The sequence below is a fragment of the Ceratina calcarata genome, unplaced genomic scaffold (genome assembly GCF_001652005.2).
Source record: "Ceratina calcarata isolate Rehan_Ccalc_2016 unplaced genomic scaffold, ASM165200v1 scaffold78, whole genome shotgun sequence".
Classification (NCBI taxonomy): domain Eukaryota; kingdom Metazoa; phylum Arthropoda; class Insecta; order Hymenoptera; family Apidae; genus Ceratina; species Ceratina calcarata.
In genome coordinates, this window is record NW_017179104.1 from 657,172 (window position 1) to 669,785 (window position 12,614).

The window sequence follows — 12,614 nt, forward strand, 5'->3', positions numbered from 1 at the left end:
ATAAGGAAAGAAGTACAAATAAAATCTAAGATAGGAGAATGATTTATGCATAAACATTATAAAGACAAATCGGTCCAACTTGCGGAAAGTAGAATTGAACTGTCAAACACAATCCACACAATTTAATCTATTAATTTATTTATACCTAATACATGTTTTAGAGTGGGTAACATACATATATACAATACAATACAATATATTCTGGAATGCCATGTGTTATCAACAGATAAAGAATTAGAGGAAATGTCCGCCGCACGCGTGTAAAGCACTGTTTGTAAATTAATTATGCAGAGACTATACAATAATAAATACAATAAACCGAATATTATTAATTATTACCTTATACTTATGTAATATGTATTTTGTTATTCGTTGTTCTCGGTGCTCAATAAAAATGTTTCTACTGTAGTTTTAACGTCTTTACGATTTCTATTTAAAACAGTGAAGGTGAAAAAATACTGTAAAATATATTTGGTAGTATATGTTACAAATCAATATATGCATTTGGCAAATTTTTCTCACACGAGGAATAAAAAAAGAAACATCTTATGTACAACTGAACTTTCATTTCTCCATTAATGGTTGCACAGTGCCCGTACTCGTTTAACGAGCAGCATTTTTCATAACGATTTAAATTTACACAATTAACGATTTTATTCATATACTTCATTTTGAATCACTGTTTCATTCAATATAGAATTTGAAAAATATTACATATGTTCAATTTCTATGTGTTAGAATCTCAATCTGGTTTATGACACACAGTACATTAAATAAACAAAGCACATTGAATTTGGAGGAAAAAAAGAACGTTCAATCATCTAACAGAAGACTCAAAGGATCTTGGCCAATTTTTTTAGCTGTCTTTTTTAGATCTCTTGTTACTATCTTTTTAATAGCGCTGTTACGCGCTTCTAACGATTTTATTTGTAACTCGTTCGTAGATTTATTTCCAAAAATATGATCATCTTCGTCGTCCTCATCGGACGGAAACAACGACTTGGATGTAACCGTGATTTTTCTCGGTGCCGGTTTTTTAGCGAATATGTCATCGTCTCCACTTGACTGATCGGCAAAAATATCAGTGATGTGAGAAGTCCGTACAGGCTCGGTGATACTTGTGAACATGTCACTCTTATTCGATTGTACTTGAACGCTTTCAGCATCGGACTTCTGTGCCTGTTCAGAAAATATATTCGTATCGTTGTCGACATCATCGAATAAGTTTGTTTTCTTCACAGGCTGCTGTGCAGCATACTTCTTTTCGGATTCGCTTTTCGGCGCTGACCTTTTCAAAGCGGGACCAAACAAACTGTCATCTTCATCTTCTTCATCGAACAGATTAATCTTAGTATCCTTCAAAGGTTTCTTTACGGCCAATGTCGTCGAAAATAGATCACCTTCCGCGTCATCCGTAAACAAGTCTAAAGCTGGCTTCTTCGCAGCCTGTTCAACTAATTTCTTAGTACCACTAGTGAAAAGGCTATCATCTTCAGAGAACAATAAGTTCTTTCCTTTGTCCGGAGACGGTGTTTTCGTAACAAAAGCAAATAGCTGACTGGGATCCTTTAAGGGATCGTGGCTATGATCTCGTAACGGATCAATCATTTCTGTAGATTCATCCTCCAGATTGGTGTTCTCTGATTTCGGTTCTTCATTACTTTCACGTAACATCGGATCATGTACATCAGAAGAGTTTCTTGATTCAGACAATGTGCTACTCTCTTCTATCTTCTCTGCAGTGTTTACTGTTTCTTGTTCTACGTTGTCCACTACGCCCGGTTTAATATGCGTGTCTTTTAACGTTTCGGAGGCAACAGGGGGCTTTTCGGATATGACTTTTTCAACCGGGGAAAGGATAGGTGCCCTTCCGAATAACGTATCTTCTTTCTGCGGGTCCTCCGGTAAATCTGGAGGTACGTCAAATAAATCTTCCTCGTCCGTGGACGGGGACAGCAAGGTATTTTTGTTGGCGCTCATTGAACTCTCTTTACTTATGCTCCCAAGTTCTGATCTGTCATCCACAGCCAGGAAAATGTTCGCGTCGTTGTTTCGATGAATATTGTCGGTAGTTGATGGAACTAAGCGATCGGAGATGGTTGCAGCAGTATGCACGCCATTAATACTAGCAGCCGCAGTGGCCTCTTTGCTGTAGGCACTCGACGATTGATTAAACTGGCTCTCGTCTTGTGAATTATTCTCGGAAGTGTCTACGGCATCAAAATCGATACCACTTTGTCTGATGGCAGACTTCCGTGCATGCCTACTTTGCGGTCGACGTTTTGCTTGTATTCTAACACGAGTCTGAAAAAAATATATGAATAAAAACTGTATGTAGTTTTTGAATTTTTTAGCATACAAAAACAGATTTGAGTTTTTTAATTGACTTACCTTCGAAGCGGTAGACAGCGTTTCTACTTGAGCTGGCTCGTCGAAACTAATAGCACTTTCAGCATTACTTTCGCCCGAAATCGTCGATATTTGCGATTGCTTTTGAGCAATGCTATCTTCTGCCACATAACATTCTTTTTTAGATTGCACACGTAACAAATTATTTGAAAAATAAAAGAATTATGAGAAAAATAAAGTTACCAGATGCACTCGGTGGCGAACTATGACCTTGCGTGCTGATACATCCACCATCATCGCTATCTCTATCCGCGGTACTATCTTCCTCATCTGTTTTCTCTTCGCTTCTTCGCCATAATGGTGGTGTGTCCATAGGCGATATTATTTTCAGATCGCCCATTTTTCCCATCAAATTTTTAATCTTACCAGACACTGATCGTTTCGCTCCCTGATTCTCTTCGGGCGACGGTTGTGTAGCTGTTACATTAATATCTAATGAATTCGGAGGATTGTTTCTCATTTCCGATTCAGAATTTTCTACATTTCGTTTCTCGGGATTATCTCCAAATATATCTTTATCGTTAACTTGTTTAATATTCTCAGATGTAGTAGAAGAGGCACTTGCATCTTCAGATTTTATAAAGACATTGGAATTATCCTGTAATTTTGTATCCTTAACAATATCTTCTTTTGCTATCCTATCCTCCGACGATGCCAATTTTGGTTCATCTGTTTTGATTTGTTTTTTGCTTACATCTTTAGTGCTAAATAAATCATCATAATCGTCATCCTCAAAAATCGATTCATGCGATCCAATAGTTTCTGAGAATAATCCATTTCCCGAAAGAATGCCGCTACTGTTCTCATTCTTCTCGATGGATAGTTTTTGGTCCACAATGTCTGTTCCACCGACAAACATTTTTGACAACTGTTTATCGCTCTCCTGCCTTTTATCGGTAGGTTTCGGTTTCTTTACAGAAAACAAATCGTTATCATCATCGTCGTTGAAAATACGGAAGTCATTGTTAGTTTTAATAGGTTTAGTGGCGAATAAATCACCGTCTTCGACATCGTCATTGTCAAACAAGCTGATCTTCTTTGTCGTAATAACGTTTTGTTCTCTCACCGCGTCACTGCTTTTCATTATCGTGTCTCGAATATTACTTGCGAACAAATCGTCGTCAAGGATATCTGATGGTTTCTTATTAGCAGTATTAGTGTCCTCCTTAGCTACAGGCTTCGGCGTTATGCCGAAAATATCTACGTCTGGTGAGTCCTTATTATCGAAAATGTCGATCTCCTCTTCAAAAAGTCCTTTTCCTTCTGTGGACTTGATCTTGTCGGTGGCAGTCAAGAAATCGCTGCTCTTCTGCGATCTCGAACCAGAACTAGTCGTGGAGAATAATTCGTCGCCGGAATCTGAATCGTCGAAGAGCGACGACACTTTAGATTTCGCTGACTTTGAGTCAGTTTTTGATAGCGGAGGCGGTCCGAACAAGTCTTCATTTTCGAATACATCATCTTGTACAGAAATATTTTCAACTGATTCGTTTTGCGACTGAACGTTCGTCGAGTTCGAGGTCGCATTCGCTGGATTACGTGTACGCGCAACAAAAAGACTGTCACTGACGACACGTTCTCGATAAAGTTCTTCCGATTTTAGACGAGTTGACGTCATCTGTGGCTGGAAATCACTGAAACAAACATATTACGAATATTTGTAGTATTGTGTAACCGAAAAAACCATTTTCTTATATATATATTTATTTTCCTAAATTAAACAATTCAGTTTTTTATTTGAGTACTGTCTCGATTTTGTTAGTGAGAAGTTTGATAAAACAAAGTCAATTTATAAAATTTTGTTCTAAGAAGTTAACAATTGACCGAGTAGTTACTTAATCTCCAAGCAGATATCGATAGTTTTTATAGTATCTATAAAAATCTAAATTTAGATTTTAACTCATCTACGCAAACATAAAATGAAATGGTCGAGTAAAGGTCAACGAAGATAAACAAATGCAATGTATAAAAGAGATGTGTTAAGGAAGTAAACGAACACTGAGTGATCAAAATGAAAACCATAATCACACTCCTATGTGCAGCTTTGCTGATAACGTGCGTGTTTGCGGATTCAGAAGGTATTATAATATTTCAATATATAATAAAATAATAGAAACAAACATAATTATAAGATAAAATAGACTAACGGTATAAATAGGATTACGAAAGAAGAAAGCAGTCATTTAGCTAACATGTGGGATTGATTATACTGACTAGAAATATTTAATCCACAAATTAAATTTGCATATTTTTAATAAACAGAATATTGCGAGTTGAACCACAAGAATGTTACCGCAGGCGTTTATAGTGTGAATTGCGTACGATACAAGTGTGACCCTCCAAATCTATCAGCGCTGGCGTAAGTGATTTGATTTTAAATTAATATGCACTTACTCGACGCATATATAATACATACATGATATGTATGCGTGATATTAATCATTATTACATTTCCTTGTGTTACTATCTTTGTAAATTAGAAGTATTGTGTATTGAATTAACTCGATCTGTTATTTAATGTCAGACAATAGTGAATGTTAATATGAGAAAATATTTTAGATGCCCAGTTTATATATGCGAGGAAGGGCAACAAATAGGAGAAAAACAGAACGATTTAACTAAACCCTACCCAGAATGTTGTGGAGGCCCTATTTGTAAAAAAGATGAGTAACAATAATAACGACAGATATGTACAATGTAGTACTTACTTGATGTTATATGATTAAAAATAAACTAAGAAAAAAGTGTTGGTCGAATAGTAAACATGTGGAAGATTCCGAACCGAGATGAAAAGTAAGCTAAACTAAGACTGAAGGAGCTTGCCTTGAGCTCGCGCATGTACCCGATACTATCACTATAATCCAATGAACGATGACTAATGCTTGGATCATCAATTCAATAATAATGTGTTCTTAACACGCGTATTCACATTCACTCGTGCATGCAGAACAAATCAGTCCTTACTAGCGTTTCGTTAGACGTGATCAAACATGTTTTGAAGCGGAGCGTATTTTTTATTTTTAAGTAATACTAATAATTTAATTAATACTCACTTTATACTCGAACCTCCTGTATTGTTAACGCTCGGTGGGTGGATTGATATTCCGCTGCTGTAGCTACTTTCATTTACGTCAGCTGGATATATTATACTGGAACCTTGCGTATTATCGTTTAAGATGTTATACCGCGATTGATCAAGCGTTGGTACATTGTTTGCATTACTTTTCTCATTCTCCGGCATGTTATTACCAGAAGATTCAGGTGACTGAGCCAGCGATACTCTATTTGTTGTTTTACTTTGAACGTCTGAAGTTAAAATATTTCGAAGTACTGGTATTCCTCCCACAGGTTTCTGATATAGAACGCGAAATATATTAATTTGTTCATTTTGCTGCAGTATAAAATTTGGAATTATAACGTTGCGTATGATCTTACTTTTTTAGTTGATTGTTGATTTTTAGATGATCCGAAAAGATCACTGTCTTCATCGTCGCTAAATGCATTAGTATTATTTGTATTAGTTTCTGGTGTACTTGTGACCATATTATTAGTTGCTCCAGGAGCTATGATATCTAAATGATTTTTTTTCACATCTCCTGCCTGCGCTACAGGATTATTGTTGTTGGGTTGTTTGGTTTTTGCAATCGGTTTAATTACATTTTTCGGCGAGAAAATATCATCAGAATCTTCAGAATCAGCGTCACCGAAAAGATCATCAATTGCAGATTTTGGTTTCGTAGCTGGAAATATAGATTCTTATCAAAGATCTCCAAATTTAATAATCATATAAATGGTGATACAATTTGAATTTTGAAAACTTACACACTGTATTAATCGGAGGTGGTACATCGATACTAGCAGGTATAATGTTATTAGTTTTATATGATTTAATCGGCTTTTCCTTCCACGAATTTTCCGTATGCTGATTATTTAAAAATTCTTTAGTTCCGCTAAATACGGCTTTGGATATTTCACTTATGCCACTTTCATTTTCTTCTGTTGCGAGAAGCTCGTCTGAAGGAATAGCAAAAATAATTTTTCGCTAGGTATAAATTGATTAAATTTGTATGTACGTACCTTTAGAACGATTTATCGACGTCTCACTCTTATCATGTACAACAGGTTTTTGAATTTGCCGTACTGTACCTAATCGCTTGGCCAATTCTTCTGCAAAATTCGGTTGTACATTGTTTGGTAACGGCATCTACAACAAACACGTAGTTGCAATATTAAAATCTGATAAAACGCATTTCTCAAAGCCATGAATATTAGAAGAAAATAACATAAAAACCTTTGCTACATTTTCATTAGGTGAAATTGATTCAGGAACAGAATCTATATTGTTCTGACTAACGGCATCTAATTTTTCACTGTCCATGTATGTCATATCATTTCTTTTAGTGTAATCTGGTTCGTTCAAAGAAGGTAACGATCCAACAATATTTGTCTTTTGTGCAGCATTCATACTAAAATCTTTAAACGGTGCTGTGCCATCGTCTTCAGTTTCTGATTCCTCTTCTTCATCTACTTGTTCAGATTCACTACTGCTACTGCTTTCTAAACCAATTTTACTCGAGTTCATCCATTTCTCAGAACCAATTACGTCAGGTAAAGGACGATCTTGGTATGGATTATTTGGCCCCAACACAACACTGAACGAAATAAAATCGAACTAATCAATCTCTGTACCTCAAGAAATTATTTTGACGAGTTAATTCAATAATTATATTTACCTCAGGACAACTTTATTATCCTCTTCATCACTATCACTATCAACAAACTCCCTTTCCTCATATTTCTCATACATTATATTTAGACCTTGCTTCACACTTTCACTCACGCTAGCTATTAAATCTGCAGTTACCAAATCTTGATCCTTCGATTCCTACAAAAGTAATATTGTTATAACAATGAAAATAGAATGTCTTACATTCTGTTACTTTCAAATACCTCAATTGATGTTTCTTCACGTTTTCCAATGTCTATATCATCTTTTTGCACACGACTCTCAATAAATTGAGTGTTGGCCAAAGCTAAAGACGTATTGGTAAGATTATCTACAAATATTGCTGCTTCATTTAACTGAGTAGTTAATGAATCTACAACTTCTTGAGTTTTATTTGCCCTGGATACCAAATTCTATTTAACAAGAACATGTCATCAATAAGTATACTCTCTATATTTTTGTTCTTCATATGCTATTCAGGAAAATCAAAATTTATTACAAATTCATACCTCAGAAAATTGTTGAAGGTGTTTAAGAAGTCCTGCGTCACCTGCTAAACTCCATTCCCTTCTTTTTTCTCGCATTTCTTCTGTAGTCCACGGATGATCCCATGATTTATCCATTCCATCTGTTATATCCTAGTAAACAAAATTCTTAGTTCATTCTTTGAAAGGCACTGCAAATACAATTTATTTTAAATTAACGTTATCAATTTGATAAAAAATGAAGAGTGGAAGCACGATAATCTTTTTCTACGTAGGAATGATAATATTAACCCATCGTTTATATATCTGTTAACCTTAGTTCTAAATGTCCAACAAGCAGATAGCAAACAACTGTGGAACGTGTTACATACCATGCCAGCTAGCTTAATTTCATGAACAGTTTGTTATTATTCGTAGTCGCATTTATGCCATCTATTATATTTTTATTAAACTCAAAAAAAGAAAAAATATTTAACAGTTAAAATAATCAGTGTTGTGTTCGAATGTCCGGCACTGTCACATCTACTGTCACTGTGTGATTTAAGAGGTTCTCAATTAGTTTCTATATGTAAGAATAAATTAATAGTTTAAATACGACCTTCAAAAAGATAGCACTTTCTCGGGCTTATTAGACAGAATGTTCATGACAGAAAAACTGGGGAGACAAACGAAAGATTCGATAAAGGCACCCGCCGTGCAGTAAGAATAATAAAATCGGTAAGATTGTTTGAACGTCCAAGATGAGAACAAGGCATAAGTGCGAAAGAGAAACTGAACAACTCCGCGACTCCGCGTACGTCTAAACTCTAAACATGCGCGCATTATGTAAAGCACCAATTGACACTATTGACAGTTGATCGTCGACAGTCTTTGAGAAACCTTGACAGTGCAAAGTATAATCTTGAAAAGTATATCTACTGCAGACTATAATATCGACAAGAATACTTTCGTTTCGAATAAATTACATACGTAGATCCTCGATTTACCAGACCATTTGGAGGGGACCAGTGTCTGCTGATACCGAAAGTCCGCTAAATAGGATATTAGTAAATAAACTGTATTTTCTGACCTTTCTGTCCTGCAAATTTAAATATATAATACATATATATGGTATATAGAATATGTACGTTCATACATATACATATGTAACGGAAAATGTATGTAATAAGCTACATATATAATTAGTAATAAAAAATATATAAAAAGTCGAAATTAAAAATATTAAATATTGTATTCAGTTAAAGTATCTACTAAATCCAAAATCGATACGTTGGAGTTTGTTAAATCGACGGTTTATTGTATTGATTTTTATTGAATTTTGTCTTTCCTTGTTATTTTAAATAGATCCACACTTTCATATTTAAGTCTTGATTATATTCACCCGTTTCTTTTATCCGGACCTCATCCGATACCTGAATTATTATGATCCTAACACTATGTATGTGAAAATTAGATTATTCAAACCTGAGGCAGTTTAAGTTCATTAATAAATAAATAATAAAATCACATAAGTGTCATAAACAGCAAGCTACCCTAATGATTTTATTTTCTCAAGCTATATTTATCAAAATTGAATAAGTAAAATCGGGTTTTTTTATTCGAACATACAGCACTGACAAATGCAATGTTGCCAAATCGAATAGTATTTTGGTTCGCGTTCAACATTCCGCTGTTCGACCAATGTAGGAACAGCGCTGTGGATTGTTTGTCAATACCTATCTTTGAGTTCGTTGATTTTTACTGGGTTTTACGCGTAAAGCAATCATTTTACGATGACACGAAAGATCAAGAAAGTATCTTGACTATTAATACATCGGAGTGTTTATAAAAATAGTGCACGCGTGCGACGCACACGGATGTAATACTGTCAAGGCGAGAACATTGTATATGTGGAATAATGCTACTTTTATATGCAAGTGAGGAATTCCATCTGTTTCATTAAAGAAGAGGATGTTTAAAATGTTTTCATTGTAAAAGCCACCGGAAACTTCCTACCTCGATTAAACTTTCTTTTAATTGCACGGTTTATCATGGATATGTAGAATCTGTTTCGTAAGTTGAAGGACAAACATTTATAATAGAACAGCAAAAAGGAAAAAAGACGGATAACCCTTGATGCAAAAAAAGTTCCATATATTGGCACTTTTTATCGGTACGTACATTAAAAAGAATATATTTTATGTTAGTCTAAAGAACAATTTATTTACGTGTATATTTTTATCAGAAATTAGATAAATTTCTTAAAGCAATATCTTATATAGAATAACTCATGCTAAGTAACAATAAATAATGTTATAAATTATTCAGTGCTTAAAATAGGATTAAAAGTAATTATAAACAAATCATTCAATTTTTATCAGAAGACACGATACTCATATTGTATATTGATCATGTATATTTCTTTGTTTTAGATACCCTCGGAAAAATGTACATCAGAATGTCGCAGCAAAGAATAATAGATGGCTTGCATAGTAAAAATGACTATAACCAACAGTTGTGTATCTTATTTAGTTGATGCACAAATTATTGTCTTAGGCAATTGTCAATTTTCTTTATTGCATATCTTTATCTTGCTCTTTTGGAGCAGTCTCATTATCATAAAGTATCTGGTATCCATAAAATCACTTTTAATGAGGCTGAAGGCACATATAGGAAGGCGAACTCTCTTTTGAGAAGGTACTGCGTACTACAACTGAGTTTCATGAACAATGAACCATTCGGGAAGTGGAAAACGTCAGGCGAAGGTTTTGGAAGAAAATTACTGGGACTGCAGTGTTTGCACATATAGAAATACGGCAGAAGCATTTAAGTGCCTCATGTGTGACGTCCGAAAAGGAACCTCGACGCGGAAACCCCGCATTAATCCCCAACTCGTGGCACAACAGGTATCTTTAATTTATTCTTGCTGTCTTTAATTTAATACACTGATGAACGTGCAACAAGTTTGCAATGTAACTCTCGTTTATATGTAGGTTGCTCAGCAACAGTATGTGCCACTCTTGAAACCAGGCAAGAAGGAAGGTGGTAGTGGGGGCAGTACAACTAGTAGTGGTAAAGAAAAAGACCGTAAATTGGATAAACCGAGGCGTAAAAATAGGCACCCGCCGCGTCTCAAAAATATAGACCGTAGTACAGCCCAGACCAATGAAGTGACAGTAAATAACGTTACTGTCGTTATTACAGAATACAAACCCAAAGTGAAAAAGAACTCTGACCAGTCTGGTTTGTCTAGCAGTGCTTCTTCTGAAAATGGAAGTCAGCACGACTCGAATCAAGACTCTCGAAGTCTGGATATAGGAACGGACGCTTAGCTCAATGCTATTTCAAATATGTGTATGAATTAATCTAAATTATATATTACATACTGTATGTTTCTTCACGGACCGTGGTCCATTATGTAGACAAAACGACCATTTCGTCTATATGTTACGGATTACATAACATACAATGAAATCAGACGTGTTATGCTATCAGTGGAATCATTGAATTATGTCTTCAATATAATATACAAAAAATATGTCGTGCATTGTTGTTTCACGCTGACATCAAAATTGTCTCATAAAACAGAAAAATCAGCTGTACTTAATCTATTTATTTTATATACTGTCAGTATTCTAAATTAATGTTTTATTGATCATTTTAGATAATTTTATTTGTGCGACTTTGGATATTACTTACTTTACTTGTATGACATTGTCTAAAACAATTTCATTATATGGCCTTGATAGGGCAAGTAGACTTTGATATACCCATTGTTGACATAACGATGTCTACGTAACTTTCACTGAATCTATAACACCACTGCCAGAAAACACGTTGTAAGATTTATTGTTGATTAGAATATTTTAATGAATTCAGTTGTGTATAATATGACATATTTGTTTATTTAATAATGATTGTGACGAGGAATTAAGAAACTGGCATTGGTACGTGCATACCTTTATCCCATTCCAAATTATCTATAAATTCGATCTGTTCCAAGCTTTACATTTTAATAGTAATTAATTCCACCAATATAAAACATTAATTTATATATAGATATATGACAAAGTATGTAACATAACGCATAACAACATAAATTGACATAAGTGAACCATGGTTTTATACATTTTAGATAATATCAGAGTCAATAACAAATAACTTGTTAATTTGACTATTTGTAATTATTATTGTTAAAACACGGCAGATATGATAATTATATGTACTTCTTTAATGCCTATGTTTTCATAGTAATAGATCATGTAGATTCTATTAGTCAAAAATATTTGACCAATTTTCGAAATACACATGGATTTCCTTACATAGTAAATATTGTAACATTGCTATACTATACGAGATCATTTTCTTCCTTTTCTTTTTACGTTAGTATCGATCACAGTACAGCAAAACAGCTATTAAGCTAGCTCATAATAGAAACTGCCCTATCACGTGTAACTGTGATTTATAATTCTTTTTATATTTATTTTTACATGTTTTACGTTACCAGGTAAGAAACAGCATTATTGACTTGAATTATACTAAATTGTGACTCTAAGGACCATAAATATGATTATTTCGTAAGTGCATGGAGTTATAAGATGCTACAACCAATTCTTTTTAAAATCATGTAAAATATTTGTATGCTAGTTAGATTAAAATATAAAATGTGTAATTTGTCATTGAAGTTGATATTCCTTATGGTACACATGAAAGTACACAATACTTTTACAAATATTTATACACAATTATTCGGCATACCAACAACCATATAATCATGCAATGTTAAGAATTTATAAAATGAGGTAACGAAATTGTCATTTCATACATTGTTTTCCATACACGCTAGCAATTTTATAAATTTTATAATGACAAATATAAAAATTTTTGTTGAATAGAAATCGATTTTATAAGTATGTTCTTTAGCTTTAAATCTATATTGTGATTCCTCTGATAAAAGTTGAAAGATACGGTAATAAATGTCCTTCATTAATGTATTAAATTATTATATCAAAACA

The 12,614-nt window shown here is 34.0% G+C and overlaps 3 protein-coding genes across 6 annotated transcripts; 2 read left to right on the forward strand and 1 right to left on the reverse strand.

The window, feature by feature from the left end:
- Positions 1-116: 116 nt before the first annotated feature.
- Positions 117-8,475, reverse strand: nclb (PWP1 homolog no child left behind). Of its 2 annotated transcripts, none has more exons than XM_018033831.2 (12): positions 7,992-8,475; positions 7,645-7,773; positions 7,360-7,548; positions 7,143-7,294; positions 6,701-7,061; positions 6,487-6,613; positions 6,232-6,423; positions 5,845-6,149; positions 5,463-5,761; positions 2,593-4,043; positions 2,392-2,507; positions 117-2,304 (listed from the first exon to the last, which is right to left on the reverse strand). In XM_018033831.2, exons 1-12 carry the CDS (start codon positions 7,992-7,994, stop codon positions 814-816), a joined length of 4,815 nt encoding a protein of 1,604 aa, XP_017889320.1. In that variant the 5' UTR covers positions 7,995-8,475; the 3' UTR covers positions 117-813. The 2 variants fall into 2 exon arrangements, with proteins under 2 accessions (XP_017889320.1, XP_017889319.1); XM_018033830.2 differs by having other exon boundaries at positions 2,392-2,510.
- Positions 4,378-5,172, forward strand: LOC113465011 (uncharacterized). Its single transcript, XM_026818115.1, has 3 exons — positions 4,378-4,487; positions 4,672-4,768; positions 4,969-5,172. The coding sequence occupies exons 1-3, from the start codon at positions 4,421-4,423 to the stop codon at positions 5,078-5,080; spliced, it is 276 nt and encodes a 91-aa protein (XP_026673916.1). The 5' UTR covers positions 4,378-4,420; the 3' UTR covers positions 5,081-5,172.
- Positions 8,476-8,484: 9 nt separating the features above from the next.
- RYBP (ring and YY1 binding protein) lies at positions 8,485-12,278 on the forward strand. 3 transcript variants are annotated; one of them, XM_018033835.2, is made up of 3 exons: positions 8,485-9,772; positions 10,032-10,505; positions 10,593-12,278. In XM_018033835.2, exons 2-3 carry the CDS (start codon positions 10,329-10,331, stop codon positions 10,929-10,931), a joined length of 516 nt encoding a protein of 171 aa, XP_017889324.1. In that variant the 5' UTR covers positions 8,485-9,772; positions 10,032-10,328; the 3' UTR covers positions 10,932-12,278. The 3 variants fall into 3 exon arrangements, with proteins under 3 accessions (XP_017889324.1, XP_017889327.1, XP_017889326.1); XM_018033838.2 differs by having other exon boundaries at positions 10,273-10,505; XM_018033837.2 differs by lacking the exon at positions 8,485-9,772 and adding an exon at positions 9,808-9,947.
- Positions 12,279-12,614: the final 336 nt, after the last annotated feature.